We start from the raw sequence: 19,164 nt of genomic DNA on the forward strand, positions 1-19,164 counted from the left end.
TCTTTCGCCTGCGCCAACCCTCCTATATATATGAAAAAATTTAAAAGAAAAGTCTACCGGTCCAAGCTGGTAACCAACCCAACTTTCGTTTCTTGTTTCAACACATTCTTAATCTTTTTAGAATTCTGAAAGATACCCTTCTTTCTCCTTATTGTGCCAAAACTTCTATATATGAAAAAAATTAACTAAAAAAAGAAAAGTTCTGCTAGTCCAAGCTGGTCACCAACCCAACTTCCCGTACCCGTATCAACGCGATTCTTGATCTTTATAGAATTCGAAAAGACACCCATCTTTTGCTTTGCACCGACACTCCTATGTAAGAAAAAAGTTTAACAGAAAAAAAAAACGTTTACCGGTCCAGGCTGGACACAAACCCAACTCTCGGTTTCCATTTCAAAGCAATTCTTGATCTTTTTGGAATTCCGAAAGACAGTCATCTTTCACCTTGCAGAAAATGTCTACGGGTCCAAGTTGGTCATAACCCAACTTCCCGTTCCCTATTTCAACACAATTTTTTTTATCTTTTTAGAGTTCTGAAAGACACCCATCGCCTTGCGCCGGACAATCCTATGTACCATTTCTTTCTTTTGTTAAAAACTCAACCAGCCCAAGCTGGTCACCAACCCAACCTTTTTGTCACTTCAAACCAGTTTCTCAGATCTTCATCAATTCAATTCTCCTCAAATTCAATTCTCTCTCCCTCACACACACACTCACTGTACTTCTCTCTCTAAAACTCACTTAAAAAACAAAAAGAAAATAAACCCTCTTTCTATTTCCAGATCAAGAACCCCTCAACCCCATCACATTTCTACATTTTTCTCTTTTCTCTCTACATACTCCAATTTTTTTTTTTAAAACAAAAAAAGAAAAAGACAAGGAGAGAGAAAATTATATTTAATTCTCCTCAAAATCAACTCTCTCTCTCTCTCTCACACACACACTCACTGTACTTGTCTCTCTCCCTAAAACTCAAAGGAAAAAAGAAAGAACCCCTTTCTATTTCCGGATCAAGAACCCCTCAAGTCTCAACCCCATCACATTTCCTACATTTGTTTTTTTCTCTCTACATTCCCAAAAAAATTAATCTTTTTATAAAGAAATAAAGAAAAGGAGAGAGAAAATCATAATTAATTCTCCTCAAAATCAATTCTCTCTCTCTCTCTCTCTCTCTCACACACACACACACTCCTCACTCACTCACTACTTCTCTGTCTAAAACTCACTGAAAAAAAGAAAAAGGAAAAAAACCCTCTTTCTATTTCCAGATCAAGAACCCATCACATTTCTACATTTTCTTTTTTCTCTCTATACATTCCCCAAAAATATTTTTTTTTTTTTTAAAAATATAAAGAAAAGGAGAGAGAGAAAAGCATAGTTAGTATCACTGAGAAGTGAGAAACAGCTTTTTGTTTCCTTCAAAGAATAATGAAGTTCTGAAAAGACAAAGTCTTAGTTCCATCTCTGCTAAAAATAGAAAGAAAATGCTTAATGGAATCTTTATCTTTCAAGGTTCATTCTTTATTTCAATAATTATACTTACTTACAGCTGTTTTTTCACAGTTTTTTTTAGTATATGCAAGTAGTTAAATCTTATTGTTTATTGAAAATGTGTGTCTTTGGTAGCTTATGTTTAGTCAAAGGGAGATAAGTTTTATTTTTATGCATTTGAAATTCTTAGATGTGTTGATGTTTGTTGAGTGATTTAATTTTGATGGGGTGTTGATGATTTTTTTAGGGGAAGTAAAATTATGGGTTTTGAGTGGTTTGTGAAAAAGATTGAAACTTTGTGCTAAGATTTGCATTTTGAAAAGTCAATTGTAGACATTTCATTTCAAGGATGTGGATGTTTTTGGAAGTTTTAACTTTTAAAGATTGAATTTTGAGGGGAAATAAATTGTGGGTCTGAAGTGTTTGTATGTAACTGTTGAACCTTTATTGAGATTTTTGCAATTTAAGAGTCAAGATTGGTATGTTGTTTTAGAGCTTACATGTTTGATGGGGAAATAATATTGAAGGTTTTGAGTGGTTTATGAAAAAGGTTGAATCTTTATACTGAGATTCACATTTGAAATGTCAATAGTTGACACTATTGACATTTCAGTTCAAGTGTGTGGATGTTTTTGGAAGTTTTAACTTAAATGGTCTTTAAAGATTGAATTTTGAGAGAAAATAAATTGTGGGTTTTTAGTGGTTTATGAAACAGGTTGAACCTTTATGCTGAGATTTGCATTTGAAAAGTCAATAGTTGACATTTCATTTTAAATATGTGGATGTTTTTGGAAGTTTTAACTTAATTGGGTCTTAAATATTGAATTTTCAGTGGAAATAAATTGTTGGTCTTGAGTGTTGTATGAAAAGGTTGAACCTTTATTGAGATTTTTGCATTTCTTGAATGTGTTGATGTTGTTGAGAGATTTAACTTTGATGGGGTGTTGAGGATTTTTTTTTTAGGGGAAATAATTTTGGGTTTTGAGTGGTTTATGAAAAAGTTTGAACCTTTATGCTGAGATTTGCATTTGAGAAGTCAAAATTGTTGACATTTCATTTCAAGTATTTGGATGTTTTTTTGAAGTTTTAACTTAAATTGTATTAAAGACTGAATTTTGAGAGGAAATAAATTGTGGGTAGTGGGTGGTTTATGAAAAAGGTTGAACCTTTATGCTGAGATTTGCATTTTGAGAAGTCAATAGTTGACATTTCATTTTAAGGATGTGGATGTTTTTGGAGGTTTTAACTTAAATTGGTCTTAAAGATTGAGTTTTGAGAGGAAATAAATTGTGGCTCTTGAGTGTCTGTATGTAAAGGTTGAACCTTTATGCTGAGATTTGCATTAGAGAAGTCAATAGTTGACACTTCACTTCAAATATGTGGATGTTTTTGAAAGATTTAACTTAAATTGACCATAAAGACAGAACTTAGGGGAAATAAATTGTGGGTCTTGAGTGTTTTTATGAAAAGGTTGAACCTTTGTTGTGATATTTGCAATATGAGAGTCAAGATTAACTTAAATGAGTCTTAAGCGATTGTTCTGAGTGGAAATAAATTGTGGGTCTTGAGTTTTTGTATGAAAAGGTTGAACCTTTATTGAGATTTTTGCAATTTGAGAGTCAAGATAGACATGTCACCTTTATGACTAGCTGACAGTGGTTGTTAGCTGCTTTGTAATTCTGATTCTGGTGATTAATATAATGTTAGTTACACCCCAAATAATAGTTAAGGTTTGTTATTTCTTTCTTGGATTTGTGAAGGATGATTATCTGAGTACGAGATTTGTCCGTCTGGGGTTGAAGGGTTATATGGAGTAATATTGAGTTTTAGATATGATTCTTTTAAGCACTGTTAGCGTTAGGTGCGGTTTGTTCAGTTTTTGCAGGTTCTAGCAATTTGTGGTTTTGTTAGATCTTGAGTTTTGGCTCTTCTGATTAGTAATTTGATGAAATTTGGGTGCTGCAGGAGGTGGTAGATGTATGGAATTTTGAGGATTTGGAGGCCTTAAAGTTGAATTAGTTGACAGAAGCCGAGGGGAGTTTCGTTCGATGTCAGGAGCTTCAAGGGTAAGGTCAATGAATGTATCTGATTCAGAAGCAAGGCCAGTTCTTGGACCTGCTGGAAATAAGGCACAAAGGTCACCCGGTTCAAGAAAATCCCTTTCGAAACCTACGAGAAAGGCAGTGAAGTCAAAAGAGGAAGTTGAGATGGAAGATAAAAATGGTCACCAACCATCCCCTTCGTTGCATTCTTTTGATGTTGTTCCTTCGATACTTAGGCGACAGGAGTCGTTGTATTCTAACCTGTCACTTAGTGCTTCGTGTTCTTCTGATGCTTCAACGGATTCATTTCACAGCAGTGCTTCAACTGGTAGGATATATAGAATGAATAGTATCTCAAGTAGAAGGAAGCAGTTGGCATCGAAGTCCAAAAGGATTGTTTCAGATGATATAACAAACTCTTCAATTGACGGTTTGCAAACGAAGAAAAGATGTTCCTGGGTGACACCTAATACAGGTGTGTTCTTGGTTGTTCTGTATTTAAATTTACAACATCCTGTTTTTGATTCTTTGATCTGCTTCTGATATTAATCTATTATACTGTACAACCTATAAACAATTATTCCCTCCGTCCCAATTTATGTGAAGGTGTTTGACTGGGCACGGAGTTTAAGAGAAATGAGAAGTTCGAAGTTAAATTGTTACTACATATGAAATGATGTCATTCTTTTTGGGACTGCCTAAAAAAGGAAGAGTGTCACATAAATTGGGACGTAAAGAATGTCACATAAATTGGGACGTGAGTATCACTGGAAGTTTAATCAAGAAATGCTTTAAAGTAGAAGATTAATTGCAGCCTGATAGCTGTCTTTTCATGCTTTTCCTTACCATCATTTTTGGAGGAGTCCGAGAATGGGCTGAACCATTAAGAGATGTTTGAAGAAGAAAACTATGGAATAAATAAAAGACTGAAATATTTTGATGATGTGAAGCATAGGTTGATATGATAAGATGATGCCAGGACTACAATAAGGAGCTAATTCTTTGAGTTTAAGATAAACTCCGCGGGCTGCACAATATACTAATTGGCTATAACAAAACCTTAGTATCTTCTGTTGAAGTGTGTGACCATATCATTATTCTGATCATCGAGTTCTACCTTTTATTCTGCTTTTGTAAGCACTTTTACATGCATATAATTCCTGTGCAAACTGCAGAATAAGCTGTCAGTGCATAAATTTATAAGAGTTGTCATATGCTTATCCAACAAGATTACTATTCCTCTATTTCATGCAGTTTGTTTTCAGTTTCACTTGTCCCGAAATTTGTTATCTTTTTGAGCTTCATTGTGAAAAATGGAAATGCGATTTGAAAAGCTGCGGAGAACCTTAAATATGTTTGGGAGTATAAAACTGAAGATCAAAATCCATGTTAAGTTATATATATGTATATATATATATATATACACAACCAATCTAAACAATTTTGATCTTGTAGTTTCTTATATTGTCTCTCCTTTTAACCAGATCCATCTTATGCTAATTTCCATGATGAAGAATGGGGAGTTCCAGTCCATGACGACAAGTAAGTCGCCAGGTTCTTGTCCTAAGCATTCTTATATGAAATACAGATTCTAATTCTTATTGAATCTTGCAGGAAACTATTCGAGCTCCTTGTCCTTTGCGGGGCATTGGCTGAACTGACATGGCCTTCCATTCTTTGCAAAAGGCACATATTCAGGTACTCTCTTTCGGATCAGTTCTTTGATTTAAAGGAATTTTCTCAAGGAAAGTGTCATTTCTTCACCTGGAAAAGCAATTCATATTTTCCTTAGAAGATTTGATTTCAATTGTTAATGTTACTGGTGAAGCAAAGGGACTAAAATATTGTAGTTCTCGTCTGTTCTGGGATAGGGTAGTCTGCTATGTTTTGTCTTCCGAGTTCTTTTTCCGTTTTTTGCATTGCCCTACCTTCACTCTACCGAGTCTTTGATAACTTTAACAAATAAAAAATTTCGCCATGCAGAGAAGTATTTGCAGATTTTGATCCCATAGTAGTGGCCAAGTTGAACGAAAAGAAGACTTTAGCTCCTGGAAGTACAGCATGCTCACTATTATCAGAACTTAAACTGCGAGGCATCATTGAAAATGCTCGTCAAATGTTGAAGGTATATTTACTCTATCCAAATAGAAATAGTGGACACCTCCACCTTGATTCAATTTGTTTGTCATTTACTAATTGGTATAGGGTCCTATGGCTAACATCAAGTATTTAGGATTTAGACCTATATGAGTTTCAATTTATAGGCACTTACTCACCAAAATTTAAAGAAAAAAAAAAGGTCAGTGTGAATGTATGTTTTACCTAGTTTGTGATCAATTTTTTCTGAAGCAAAATTATGATTTTATGGGGAGTCTCTTACTTCCGTGGACCACTCTAAAATTCTTTTTACTTTTGTTAACAGTAGAGATATTCAATCATTTATTGGATTAGGTAGAGAAGTAAGTTAATGGTGGTCCTGGTGATAAGTCAGTTTGTTTTGATCTGTACTGACAACTGGCAAATTAACTCGAGGAAGTCTTACCTTAATATTTCAAAACTAGAAAATAGCGCCAGCTGGCGATACCTAGTAGCTCCTCCTCTTAATGCCAGTGTCACCTATGCTCGGACTCTTCAAAGATCCTGCCAGCTGTCTGTCGGATCTTCCAAAAGCTGTGCCTTTTTGGAGGATCAGACATGGACACGGCAGCATTTTTGGAGGGTCCGAGTAACATGGCCAGTGTGTGGCTTAGGAGACGTAGTTTTTTGAAACACTAGTTGGCATTAAAATTGATTTCATGTAGTGTTGCTTTTATGTCAGGTTATAGATGAGTTTGGATCATTTGACAAGTATATCTGGAGCTTTGTGAACCACAAGCCTATAGTAAGCGGATTTAGATATCCTCGTCAGGTTCCAGTGAAGACATCGAAAGCGGATCTGATTAGCAAAGACCTAATAAGGAGAGGTTTTCGGGGCGTGGGACCAACTGTGGTCTACTCTTTCATGCAGGTTGCTGGTATTACAAACGACCATCTTCTTAGTTGCTTCAGATTTCACGACTGTGTGGAATCTGCTGAAGGTAAAGAGAAGGATTCAATCAAAGATGAAACCGAAGCAACACAAGCCAATGAAGCCATCGAAACAGAGATATGTAGATCGATCGATGATTTGAGTTTCTCCTCGTAGTGATTATCATCTTTGTGTTATTCGGTGATATAAAGACTTGTAACAACTGGTTAAATTCACATAGATTAGCTGCAAAACTGGTTGTGTACAGAAATGAGTCAATATCTATGAATCATAGAATTCTTAGAGATTTTTAGATTACTAGAATCAAGATTAACTAGGGGTAACTACTGTTTATGTCCATAAATGAATGAAGTTTTGCAAGTCAAACGTTATGCATGTAGCTACATAGCAACCATTCTCTCGAGGGTTTTAGTCTAGTGGAAAGAGCGTAGCTTATGATGTGTGGTTAGGCGCACGTCATGAACTTGAACCCTACTGCAGACTAAAAGCCTTGTGTTAAGTGGAGAGGCGTAGATGGGGTGGACCCATTGTACACCAACTTGTGAACCGCGCGTCGGCTAGGGATTTCTCGGTTATAAAAAAGAAGTTACATAGCAACCATCCTAACCTGTTAACTGAAGCAGATAACAGAAAGCAAGTCATCTGTCAGCTATGTTGACCAATCTGTTAAAAAATGTCAACAGGTGCGTACTGGATACTCTAAAATAATGCATTTTTGCTCAAGATTCTTCATAAAAGTGGATGGGTGCATATCAGATCCTTCAAAAATATTTTTGGAGGATCTGATACAATTGTGACAACATTTTTGAAGGTGTGCCTGAAAATTGGAATTAGGTCAAACATCTACATGTAGGGACATTATGCTATCTGTTAATGTCTCAAAAACTGTGCTGGACAGCTCAAAAATAGATCGACAACTGAGAACTATATCTTTATAACAATGGGGATGGATTGGGAAATTTGTTTCCAATTTTCAAGGCAAGTTACCAACTGTTAAGGGCCCTATTTTTAAAGATGTCTAAACTTTTGTCTCAATGTTACTGAATCATATAAATCTCATGGACAGAGTTCTTCTTTCTTCTTAGCCATCTGTTTGTTGGTCCTCAATTCTTGAAATGGTAGATGGGGAACAAATGATTCATGAAATGGTTTCACAGTTTCCTTTTGTGCTATCACTAATATAATTTGCTTCCTTTCCCAGCAAATGAGTTATTTTTGTCTCTTGGCTACTATTTGCAAGTCCCTGCACCTAGAATTTTAGGCATTTATTTTATCTTATGGTTTTTCTTTCTTTGTGATAGTCGAGAAATTTTGAGGCTAGTGGCGCACAGATCGAAATTAGGTGGACAGTGAATTTGCCCTTATATTCTTTTATACTTAAATGGTGCACAGTTCGAAATTTGGTGGACAACTGATCTGCTGCTCTATTCTTTTCCGCTTACATACCAGAGTTTTATTTGCAGAGAACTTTGAACCATTGACGTAGGCCTAACCCACACATCATGTGGTGCGCTCTTACCATTAGATTAAATACTGGATTTTTGCATGCAGCGGACTTTGAATCAGTGATGTGCGTGTAACCCTTACTCACACATCATGTGTTGCGTGCTTACCACTAAATTAAATACCAGGCTTTTGTCTGCGAGAAACTTCGAACTGGTAAGATGCGCCTAAATCGCATGATAAAGATGCGCCTAAACCACATATCATGCATTGCGTTCTTACCACTAAATTAAATACTAGGCTTTCGTCTGCGGCGAACTTCAAACCAAAGGTAAGTCTAATCGCGCATCCTACGTTGCGCTCTTCCCACCAGATTATATACCTGGCTTTTATCTGCGCCAGACTTCAAACCGGTGAAGTACGCCTAACCCACATATCTTGTCTGCAATAAATTTTGAACTAATACCACATGCCTAATTCATATATCATGCATTGCGCTCTTACCGCTGGACCACAACACCAGGTACAAATGATTCTAAGAAATGATTTCATAGTTTCCCTTTATGCTATCACCAATATAATTTGCTTCGTTTCCAAGCAAATGAGTTATTTCTTTTTTTTGTCTCTTAGCTACAATTTGCAAGTCCCTGCACCTAATATTTTAAGCATTTATTGTCAAGGCCAGCTATTGTATTAAAAGACAAACATAAACCAGTACCTAATCTTTGTCCAGTTTTGTTCAAGTGGTTACTAAAATTGCTTACCTATTGAACATTCCAATATCTAGGACTATTATCTACCTAATCATAAATCACCAAATATAAAATATGCCCAATTAGGATGGTTTAGTTAGGCCGATACTTATCACCAAAACTCTGGGTTTTATAGTATTTGAATTCTTGTAAATTGGACAACTTAATAAGAGATTACCAACTTCAACATAAAAAGCCATTTTAACCGGAAGTATTGGAGTCGAACTCTATGAATGAAGATACTTAAGTAGAAATACTTTCTCATTTTAACAGAATAACCTACACAACACGAGTTCAAATTAGTCAAGAAGAAAAAAATGTGAAGGACTCTTCACCATTTTCTTACCCTCTGTTTGGATGGTTGTTTCCCGTGGTTCATTAATGTACAGTATGGTGTTGTATTGTATTGTACTGTATTAATGAACACCATGTTTGGATAGACTGTATCGTTTGTTGTGGTTTAATAACATTTGTATTGTTTGGTTTGACTGTATGGTACTGTATAGTAACTTATAAATTTATTAAAATACCCTAACTCTTAATTAGAAATTAGTTTATATATATTAATAAAACTCAGGTAAAGAATAAAATAGGAACTTTAAAAAATAAGTAGGTAGTGGGTGGGGGTGGTGGAGGGGTGGATGATGTGAGGTGGGTGGTTGTGGTATGAGGGTGGGGGTGGGATTGGGTGGTGGTGAGGGGTAGTGGGTGGGGGTAGTGGAGGAGTGGGTGGTTGTAGGATAAGGGTGGGCGTAGTGGATGGTAGGATGGGGGTGAGTTGTTGTGGGGTGGGGTTGGGCGGTGGTGAGGGGTAGTGGGTGGTGGTTGGGGTGGGTGGCAGAGGAGTGGGGTAGTTGGGGTGGCGTGGGGGTGAGTGGTAGGGTGGGGGTAGTGTGGGATGGATGGTGGAGGATGAGGCAGAGATGGGGTGGGATGGATGGTGGAGGGTGGGGCAGGGGCGGGATGGGGCTCAGTGGTAGGGTGGGGTATAATGGAGAAATGAAATATGTAACTACGGAAAAACCACCAAATCCGTGGTTACAAAAATTAAGACTTTTCATGGTTATATAACCATGGAATGAACCACGGGTTTACAACATCATACCACATAATTTTAAGAACAATGGAAACAAACATGGTTTCATAGAAAATCATACATTATGAACCACGGGAAACCACCATCCAAAATTGCAATCACGGAAAAAACAGAATTCCGTTGCCGGGACTTGAACCCGGGTCTCTCGGGTGAGAGCCGAGTATCCTAACCAACTAGACTACAACGGATCTTACTGGTTGGTTTCTTCTAGAAAAAGCTTATAAATATCATGATCTTCTATAATTAAGGCCTAACTCGAACCAAGCACACCACATATAGAGAAAACGACCTCTATGCCCACTTATAATTTACAAATAGAAGGAAATGAGCTTGCAAAGATCTCCTGTATTTTATTTACAAATTTTCTATATATTTTTTTTTTACTGATCTCCAATGAAAGAAGTCATAAATTAAAATATCATTTATAATAGACTATAAAACCAATCTCATGACTTGGAGATTAATTATAATACAATCTGTCTAGCTTTCCCCCTGTTCACATAGATCCTTGTAGGAATTCAATTTTCTTACGCCAACTCAACGTCTATTGCAAGATTCATGTAGTCTACATCAACTTGCTTGTAGTAGTTTACAAGTTCAATGCAGGAAAGTGCTGAGTGTTTTATGAACACACGAGTACCATTCTTTATTTTGTTGGTTCTCACCGGGTGTCCGATATCCACATTGAAGCCTCACCGCTAGGGTCCATTCAGGGAAAGCGCTCCCTACCAAGAATTTTATCAGACTCAGGGCTTGAACCTGAAATCTTTGGTTAAGGAAGGAGTACCCATCTGCTGCACCACATTCTTTGACAGTACACGAGTACCATTCAAGTAATCAAGATTCTAATGTTTTCTAGAGTAATATATGTTAAAAGTGATAATGCCTCGAATAATTAGAGCATTTTGGTATCAAAACTACCATAAGCTGATGCAGAGTTAACATGGTTTTTTTCAAGTAGACAATAAAAGTGTTGTACTTGATAAGGGATATGGTCAGAATTTGCTCCTGCACCATCCGACATTGCTCAATTTCACCTAGTACAGAGGCACATTTAATCATTTTCCCATACTTTATATTGTATCACCAGATCTGGATATCTTTCAAACAGTATTTGTTTGCTGGTACTGTTTGTCATATTCCATTATATGAATGCACCATCAAGCACAACATAGGCTAATAATATAGGGAAAATAACACTTTATGTCTATTTGGAGAAAATATTTACCCAAAATGACACATATTTGTAATATTACCCGAAATGGCCCATTTATACATCATTATACACTTTTATACACAGTAAGTGTATAATGTTGTATATGCAGATATAGAGCTAACATGGTTTTCTAAGTCAATAATAGAAGTGTTGTACTTAAAAGGGATATGATCCAAATTTGTTCAGATCAAGTTTACCTCATGCTATACTTAAAAGTTCATCCATACCCTTACCCTCTGTTTGGATGGTTGTTTCCAAGGTTCCTTAATGTACAGTATGGTGTTGTATTGTATTGTACTGTATTAATGAACACAGTGTTTGGATAGACTGTATCGTTTGTTGTGATTTAATAGCATTTGTATTGTTTGATTTGACTGTATGATACTGTATAATAACTTGTAATTTTATTAAAATACCCTTAACTCTTAATTAGAAATTAATTTATATATATTAATAAAACTCATCAGGTGAAAAATAAAATCGAAACTTAAAAAAACAAGTAGGTAGTTGATGGGGGTGATGTGAGGTGGATGGTTGTGGAATGAGAGTGGGGATAGTTTGTGGTAGGGAGGGGGTCAGTGGTTGTGGGGGTGGGGTTAGGTGGTGATGGTGGTGGAGGGGTGAGTGGTGTTAGGTGGGTGGCCTGGGATGAGAGTGGGGGTGAGTAGTTGTGTGGTGGGGGTTGGGTAGTGGTGAGGGATAGTGGGTGGTGATTAAGGTGGTGGGGATGGGCCATAGACGAATGGGTGGTAAGGCGCAAGTGAGTTGCGAAGGGGAGATGGGGTGAGTAGTAGGGTGGGGCAAGGGTAGGGTGAAGGTGGAGCGGGGTGGATGGTGAAATATAATAGAGAAATGAAATACATAACTACGGAATCACCAAATCAATGATTTCAAAAATTGAAAATTTTCATGATTATATAACCATAGAATGAATCACGAATTTACAACACCATCCCACGTAATTTTAAGAACAATAAAAACAAACATGATTTCATAAAAAATCAAACCATACATTAATGAACCACGGGAAACCACCATCCAAACAGGGGATAAACGTTAGCAAATCATCTATATTTGCCTGTCATTCAAGAAGCTCCAACATCAAATGAGTGCACTATACATGCCTGAATATTTGGACCGCTTCTACTTTTGAATATTGACTTATCGTTACCCTCTAGTTGGAGCTCCATTAGGAATCAAGGACAAACACGAGACTTGTTCGTAACGGCCTAGGTAACATTAAACCCACAGTAATAACAGCGGACAAAATTGCTCAATTTCGAATATAGTACAGAGACAAACTTAACCATTTTCCCTACTTTATATTCTATCACCACATCCGGATACCATAGCACAATATAGGCCAACAATGAATGAAACCAATAAAAAAGGCGACACTCATGTAGATTAGTTCCGCCATCAAATCCAGTTCTTTGCCTTACCAGGCAAAAACCATAGAGTTCAACTATTCAAGCCATGCCAATAAATATAAGGCGAGTTCCCGATAAAACAGATTTCAAGGTACCACAATAACAAGATATAAAACATCTTGGCTAATAGCAAATTATTTATCCTGCAGAATGCGCAAACTAGGTCTTGGTACCAATGTCCTTCACAGCACAAATCTGCTCTTCACCCATTGCAGACATCACAGACAGCACGAGATCCTTTCCTTCCTCAAATCCACCTTTAACCTACAAAAAGTCGAGAGTTTTTCTCAGATATTGTGTAAGAAAAAGTAGAACATAAAGGTTCTTTGTGTTTTATTTGTCCAGAACGTGTACCTGGTTCAGCAGGGTCTCATCGGTGGGGAGCCTGAGGTCATCTTTGGTGTTTCCACTTTCAGTAAGAAGAGACACCTGACAACGAAATGAATGATATACAACACTCAGAACAGGTAGAGCAAAGCCAAGTCCAGTTTCAAGACTGCTCTTCGATTGGACAACTACTAACATCCAGTCTTAGGTTTTGGCTATGTTGCGCGGACTCTTCAAAAATGTCAACAGGTAAGTGTCGCCTCCTCCAAAAGTAGTGTATTTTTAGAGGATCCGACACGAATGCAGCAGCATTTTCAGAAAGTCCGAGCAACAAGGGTTTTAGTATTAAATTTCATCAACAAAACGATTGTTTTACACCTGAGGTGGAAAAGAACCACGTGTCTCAAAACTGAGCCTTATGATTGCAAGGAAATAGTTTTTAAGGTCAAACATATCAACGTAATGAAGAATTACATATTCACCTAAACCCACAAACCCCTAGGCGCACAACCCCCCCCCCCCCCCCCCCCCCCCAAAAAAAAACCCCAAAAAATGGGAAAAGAAAAGAGAAAGAACAGTGAACATAATTTTCTACTTTAATGATGTATGTTGAGTTGGTATCATAAAACTACAAAAGTAACATACAAGAGGTAAGCGGAACGTACAAGTGGGAAGTGACCCTGAATGGACGCCTCCCCATACCGGGAAGAATCCCCCACCAGAATTTTTTTTCATAAAAGAAAGTTTAAAAGGATGAGTTCATCAAAAATCATATATCTCATTAAGAAGCAACCACAGATATCAACAGGATGTGTCTGATTCACTTCATATAATAGGTAACAGAAAACTTACAAAACCATCTTCAGAGATGTCAATAAGCTGATAGTCTGTACGATTGACATGTGGCACCTGCCGAAAACATTTAAAATCAAACAAAATGAAACCTCTATTGTTGGCAAACATACACCAGTAGAAATGAAAAGGGGGAGAAAAAATATATTACATCACAATTGTGGGATGAAGGAACAATATCTTCAAGCTTCTTTCCATTGAAAATGTCAATTGCCACAAAATGACATTTTGCATGTCCGTGCTTGCCAGTTTTCGAAGTGGAGACCTCAACAACCTGTTGAAGATTTTATCATCATATGAAAGGACAATGTCTCCATGGATAAAAACTAAAACATATTTTAAAGAGGCAAAAGGAGAACATATAAATAAATGAACAAACCTATTTTCATTAATGATGTTAACTACCCAGAAGTTATGGAAACCCTATAACCAGAAGAAATCTCCTGTTCCCTTGTGTTTCATCAGCTTAAGGAGAATAAAAACTTAAAAAAAAAAAATGGGTGGATTAAATGAACAAATCTATTTTCATTAATGATGTTAACTACCCAGAAGTTATGGAAACCCTATAACCAGAAGAAATCTCCTGTTCCCTTGTGTTTCATCAGCTTAAGGAGAATAAAAACTTAAAAAAAAAAAAAAAATGGGCGGATTATAGTAGGTGAAGTCTCTATAGTATTCTCGTATATAACTTTTAGAGCAAGGAGTTAGAAGGAATGATGAGATTTTCACGTCAACTTGCACAGGTCTATATCTCATTACAAGCTGAAAAATAATTGAAAGTTCATATCCATGACAGTTATTGAGACATTCTCTCCTTGTGGGACACCTTTTTTTTTGGGGGGGGCGGAATAATTGTGGTGTCCGGGCCAGCTTGCGCGCACCTCGACTAGTTCCACGAGATACCTGCCACTTCCCACCGGCAACAGGTAACTCTGTCCACTAAGGCTAGGAATGATGAGCATAAATCACCTAGCATTTTAGTCACCACTGAGAATTGAACTTGATACCTCATGGTTCTCAACCCACTTCATTGCCAACTAGACCACACAGTTGGGTGCTTCCAAAAGTTTGTTTTTCCACCTCTCTCTCTTCTTCTTCTCTAATGGTAGATATAAGAAGCTAGAAAGTGTAACTTAACATCAAGTTCATAGAGAGAATCTAGGGACAGAATTATCAAAAGAAAAGCATACAAACAAAAAGCAGTATGTGCATACACAAACAGTTTCCAGATAGCAAAAGCAATGACACCCAAAAGGTAAGGCAGAAAGCCTAATGTGGGGGCAACAAAGTTCACTTCAACCCCAAAGGAAAAGAGCCCCAAGTTGGATTCAACGAGAAGCTACCAACTAAAAGAGTTCAAACGAGATTGAAATTAAACTAAACAAAGAGCCTCGGGGCTTAGACTATGGCAAATGAATTGAGCTGAGTTATCCACCAACTGATCTTATTCATTAGAATTTTGTCAGACATATCATATAAAGCTATTCAGTACTGGTTTGTGTTAACGTAGATAAACTTTTTCGTCAAAATACTTTGAATAAACTGTAGCTAAAGCCAGAAAAATTGCAAGAACAGATATATTGGGAAACCGTACTATGCATTTCAAAAAAATACCCATCTAAGATACATATGCAGACATAAAAATCCGACAAAGTGAAAACTTGAACTAAATCCCCTGCGCTATGTGGTGAACAATCTGGAAAGAAAGGAATGCAAGAATTTTTGAAAGAACACCTGAATCTGTAATTAGTATTAAGTACAGATGCATCTCTCTTCTATTTTTCTTGGTGTAACATGGCTATTGCTAATGACATAGAAGCCATGACAGACTTTTTGAGCTCTTTACACTTGCAACTGTAAGGACCTATGTAAGCTATTTTTCAGCATCTCCTTGCTGCTGGATTCTCATTAAATTACATTTAACAATGTACAAAATCCAACAAATCAGGGATTAAAAGTCACAGCTCAAACGCACCTAAATATCACTAGGGTAGTTTTGGTAGTTGATTGTGGTTAAGCTTACTACACATTGAGACCAACTTAGCGTGATATTACTGATATTTATTCGCCCCCCCCCCCCCCCCCCCCCCCCCCGGTCCGTCCCCCACAATTAACCAAAAAAAAAAAAAGGAGTCATGGCTCAAACACACACTTCCCTTCTTTTTGAAGACCGTGGTGTCCAAGCCAGCTAGGGCGCACCTCAATTAATTTCATGGGTACCTATTAACTCCCACCCGCACAGGTACCAGACAACCCTAATCCACCAAGGGTTGGACAAGTGGGAAGAAATCACTAGCCACTAACATTTGAAACTGAGACTACTGACTATTGGGCTACACCCTTAAGTCTCCAACTACAACTACATAGCACTTAAAGATAAAAGAACACAAGCAACATAAGAACAACTACATAGCACTTAAAGATCCATGAACACAAGCAACATAAGAAAACCAAGTAAACCAACAACAAGGATTCACAAAACACATCCCTAAAACAGCAAGATTCCATCAAGGTCTGATTTTTATGCAACGATTCAGTCAAAAACAGCAATAGTAACAAAACCCCATGAAAAAAAAAACATGGATACTTAGATTTCAGTTTTAAGCAACATTTCATTCAAAAGGAGCAAAAAGAACAAAACCCCATGAACAAAAACATGGGTTAGATACAAAAAAACTATGAACAAAAACATCGATTAGATACAAAAACCCCATGAACAAAAACATGGACTATATACAAGAATCCATCAAGATTTGATTTTTAAGCAACAACTCCTTCAAATAGAGCAAAAATAACAAAACCCCATGAAACAAAAACATGGATTATATACAAAAACATGCCTTCTAGGGCAAGAATACATCAAGATTTGATTTTTAAGCAAACCTTCATTCAAATAAAGCAAAAACAACAAAACCCCATCAACAAAAACATAAATTAGAGACAAAAGATGAACTTCCTAAAGTGGATTTATAATTTAACAATAAAGCAACCATGAAACAAAAACATGGATTAGATACAAGAATCCATCAAGATTTGATTTTTAAGCAACCATTCATTCAAAAAGAACAATAATAACAGAACCCCATCAACAAAAACATAGATTATATACAAAATCTAAACTTCCCAAAGCATATTTAATTGAAAAAAAGGGTTTTTACCTTACAGGGTCGGCCTTTAATAACTGTATAACCATTCTTGCGAATAATACCAGCTTGTTGAGGGTAAATTTTAGAAGCATCAGCATCTGCTTTAGACTCAAAATGGTGTTCTTCGTCCAACATAGCCTATGGCCAAATCTCTCTCTCTCTCCCTATGTTATGGACTCAACCACGCCCTTCCCTTTTTATTTAATAACCGTGGTGTACAGGCTAGTTTGGGCGCACCACAACTAATTCCATGGGGTACTCGCTAACTCCCACCAGCACAGGTAATGAATAACTCATCTACACTAAGGCTTGGACATATGGAAAAAATACTAATATTTTGCCTCCACTAGTAATTTTACATGAGACCTTATGGTTATCAACCGACTTCATCGACCACTAAGTCACACCTTAATACCTTATATCTCCAACTACAACTACATATAGCACTTAAAGATCCATAAAAACAAACACAAAAGAAAACCAAGAAAACCAATCCCTAAAAAGAGCAAGAATCAATCAAGATCTGTTTTTTATGCAACAATTCATACAAAAAGAGCAAAACTAACAAAACCCCATCAACAAAAACATAGATTAAATACAAAATCTAAACTTCCCAAAGCATATTTAATTGAAAAAAAAGGGTTTTTACCTTACAGGGTCGACCTTTAATAACTATATAACCATTCTTGCGAATAGTACCAGCTTGTTGAGGGAAAGTTTTAGAAGCACCAGCATCTGCTTTTGATTCAAAATGGGGTTCATCATCAGACATAGCTAAATCTCTCCCTTTGTTATGGACTTCTTTATTTTGGCTGTGGACAACAATGGAAAGGACTAGACTACATATAATATTGGTGATAGGAAAGGGTAATTCTATTTAAAGAAATAGAACCACACGTTTGTTTATGATTGGCCCAACATATATTTCACACCTGATAGGAAAACAATTGTACTCATTCCGTCTCAAATTATCGGTCGTGTTTCTCTTTCATAGCGTGTTTGGGTCGTCTTATTTTGAAAAATAGTTTATATTTAGCTAATTAATTTAAAAAGTACTTTTAAGCAATAGTTTATATTTGGCTAAACTTTTAAAAAGTATTTTTAAGTGTATCTGTCTCAAAAGTATTTTTTGACATAAGCTATTCTTTTAGCTTTTAAAAAATCTCCTATTATTATCTCTCAAAAGCTTGACCAAACACATTACCTTTTTAAAATAAGCACTTATTGAAAAAATGAGTATTTTTAGAGAAAAATAGGATTGGCCAAACAAGCTATTATAGTCCATATATTACTCCTTCATTTCAATTTATGTGATATAGTTTGATTATATACGGAGTTTAAGAAAGAAAAGAAAAATTCTAAAACTTGTAGTCTGGTTGTAAATCAATTCATTAAAGGTAAAAGGAAAAGTTTTCGGTTAAATTATTTTTAAACATATAAATGTATCATTCTTTTTGTGACAAACTAAAAATAAAAGTGCATCACATAAATTGAGACAAAGGGAGTAATTAAGAGGGATTCTTGACTATTTTAACCTTATTTGTCATAAAATATAATCTCTTCATTTAATATTTACGTTATGTATGTGTCATCTCCCCATAATTAAAGTGTTTGTAATCATACAAAATAATTATTACTAAGGATAAAATGAGAAAAGAATAATAACTTTTGTCTTGAACTTCTAAAATGATAAATAATTTGAGACAATTATTTCTAGAAAGCATGATAATTCGAGACGGAAAAAGTATAATACTTTGTGAGTGTTTGAACATAAAAAATGTGAAATTTGAAAAGAATAATATTAAAAAAAAATTAAAAATTAGAGTTGTGGTTGAACGTGAATACAGCTTGAAAAATATTAATTTGGGGTTGTGTTTTTGACTCAAAATGGTGTTCTTCGTCAGACACAGCTATTCTCTCTTTTTCTCTCCCTTTGCTTTTTTTTTTCTATGTGGAGAACAAGGGGATAGGCAAAGAGGGAAGAAAAAAAAAAAAAAAAAGGAGTAATAAATAGTACAAATAATATTTTGGTGATAGGGAAAGGGCAATTAAAGAAATATATCCACACGTTTGTTGATTGGGCCAACATATTTCACACCTAATAGGAAAACAATTGCTTTGTTTTTTCCTTTTTATTTTAAATTTTATGGTTATGTAAAACTCTTCGTAACTATAAAACTCATAAACCATGTAAGTTATTTTTTAATGAAATTATCCCGGTATAAAATTTGAAATTATATTTCGCTCATGCTTAGTTATTTGCATTATTAATATCTGTATGAATTTTATAAACTAATATTTCATATTATATCCTATATAAAATATAAAATCATAATCCCAT

General features: G+C 36.0%; 2 protein-coding genes and 1 non-coding gene across 4 annotated transcripts; 1 reads left to right on the plus strand and 2 right to left on the minus strand.

Moving 5' to 3' along the window:
- Positions 1 to 578: 578 nt before the first annotated feature.
- On the plus strand, positions 579 to 6,853 carry LOC132637007 (uncharacterized). The gene is made up of 6 exons (XM_060354132.1): positions 579 to 1,512; positions 3,457 to 4,008; positions 5,018 to 5,075; positions 5,148 to 5,231; positions 5,517 to 5,658; positions 6,352 to 6,853. Exons 2-6 carry the CDS (start codon positions 3,540 to 3,542, stop codon positions 6,715 to 6,717), a joined length of 1,119 nt encoding a protein of 372 aa, XP_060210115.1. The 5' UTR covers positions 579 to 1,512; positions 3,457 to 3,539; the 3' UTR covers positions 6,718 to 6,853.
- Positions 6,854 to 9,967: 3,114 nt separating this feature from the next.
- Positions 9,968 to 10,040, minus strand: TRNAE-CUC (transfer RNA glutamic acid (anticodon CUC)). The gene has a single exon. It is a non-coding gene; the product is annotated as a tRNA-Glu (tRNA).
- Positions 10,041 to 12,442: 2,402 nt separating this feature from the next.
- On the minus strand, positions 12,443 to 17,672 carry LOC132637008 (eukaryotic translation initiation factor 5A-4). Of its 2 annotated transcripts, none has more exons than XM_060354133.1 (5): positions 17,473 to 17,672; positions 13,829 to 13,951; positions 13,678 to 13,734; positions 12,853 to 12,927; positions 12,443 to 12,762 (listed from the first exon to the last, which is right to left on the minus strand). In XM_060354133.1, exons 1-5 carry the CDS (start codon positions 17,593 to 17,595, stop codon positions 12,658 to 12,660), a joined length of 483 nt encoding a protein of 160 aa, XP_060210116.1. In that variant the 5' UTR covers positions 17,596 to 17,672; the 3' UTR covers positions 12,443 to 12,657. The 2 variants fall into 2 exon arrangements, with proteins under 2 accessions (XP_060210116.1, XP_060210117.1); XM_060354134.1 differs by lacking the exon at positions 17,473 to 17,672 and adding an exon at positions 16,836 to 16,973.
- Between the last annotated feature and the right edge of the window lie 1,492 nt (positions 17,673 to 19,164).

Source organism: Lycium barbarum, chromosome 4 (genome assembly GCF_019175385.1).
Source record: "Lycium barbarum isolate Lr01 chromosome 4, ASM1917538v2, whole genome shotgun sequence".
Classification (NCBI taxonomy): domain Eukaryota; kingdom Viridiplantae; phylum Streptophyta; class Magnoliopsida; order Solanales; family Solanaceae; genus Lycium; species Lycium barbarum.

Excerpts from the sequence above, each read along its gene's own strand:
- LOC132637007 (XM_060354132.1), top strand. The coding sequence starts at position 3,540 with ATGTCAGGAGCTTCAAGGGTAAGGTCAATGAATGTATCTGATTCAGAA. Across the intron at positions 5,076-5,147 it reads GTTCCAGTCCATGACGACAA|GAAACTATTCGAGCTCCTTG; the intron begins GTAAGTCGCCAG and ends TGAATCTTGCAG. Across the intron at positions 5,659-6,351 it reads ATGCTCGTCAAATGTTGAAG|GTTATAGATGAGTTTGGATC; the intron begins GTATATTTACTC and ends CTTTTATGTCAG.
- LOC132637008 (XM_060354133.1), bottom strand. The coding sequence starts at position 17,595 with ATGTCTGATGATGAACCCCATTTTGAATCAAAAGCAGATGCTGGTGCT. Across the intron at positions 13,952-17,472 it reads TTAAAGGTCGACCCTGTAAG|GTTGTTGAGGTCTCCACTTC; the intron begins GTAAAAACCCTT and ends AATCTTCAACAG. Across the intron at positions 12,763-12,852 it reads ATGAGACCCTGCTGAACCAG|GTTAAAGGTGGATTTGAGGA; the intron begins GTACACGTTCTG and ends GACTTTTTGTAG.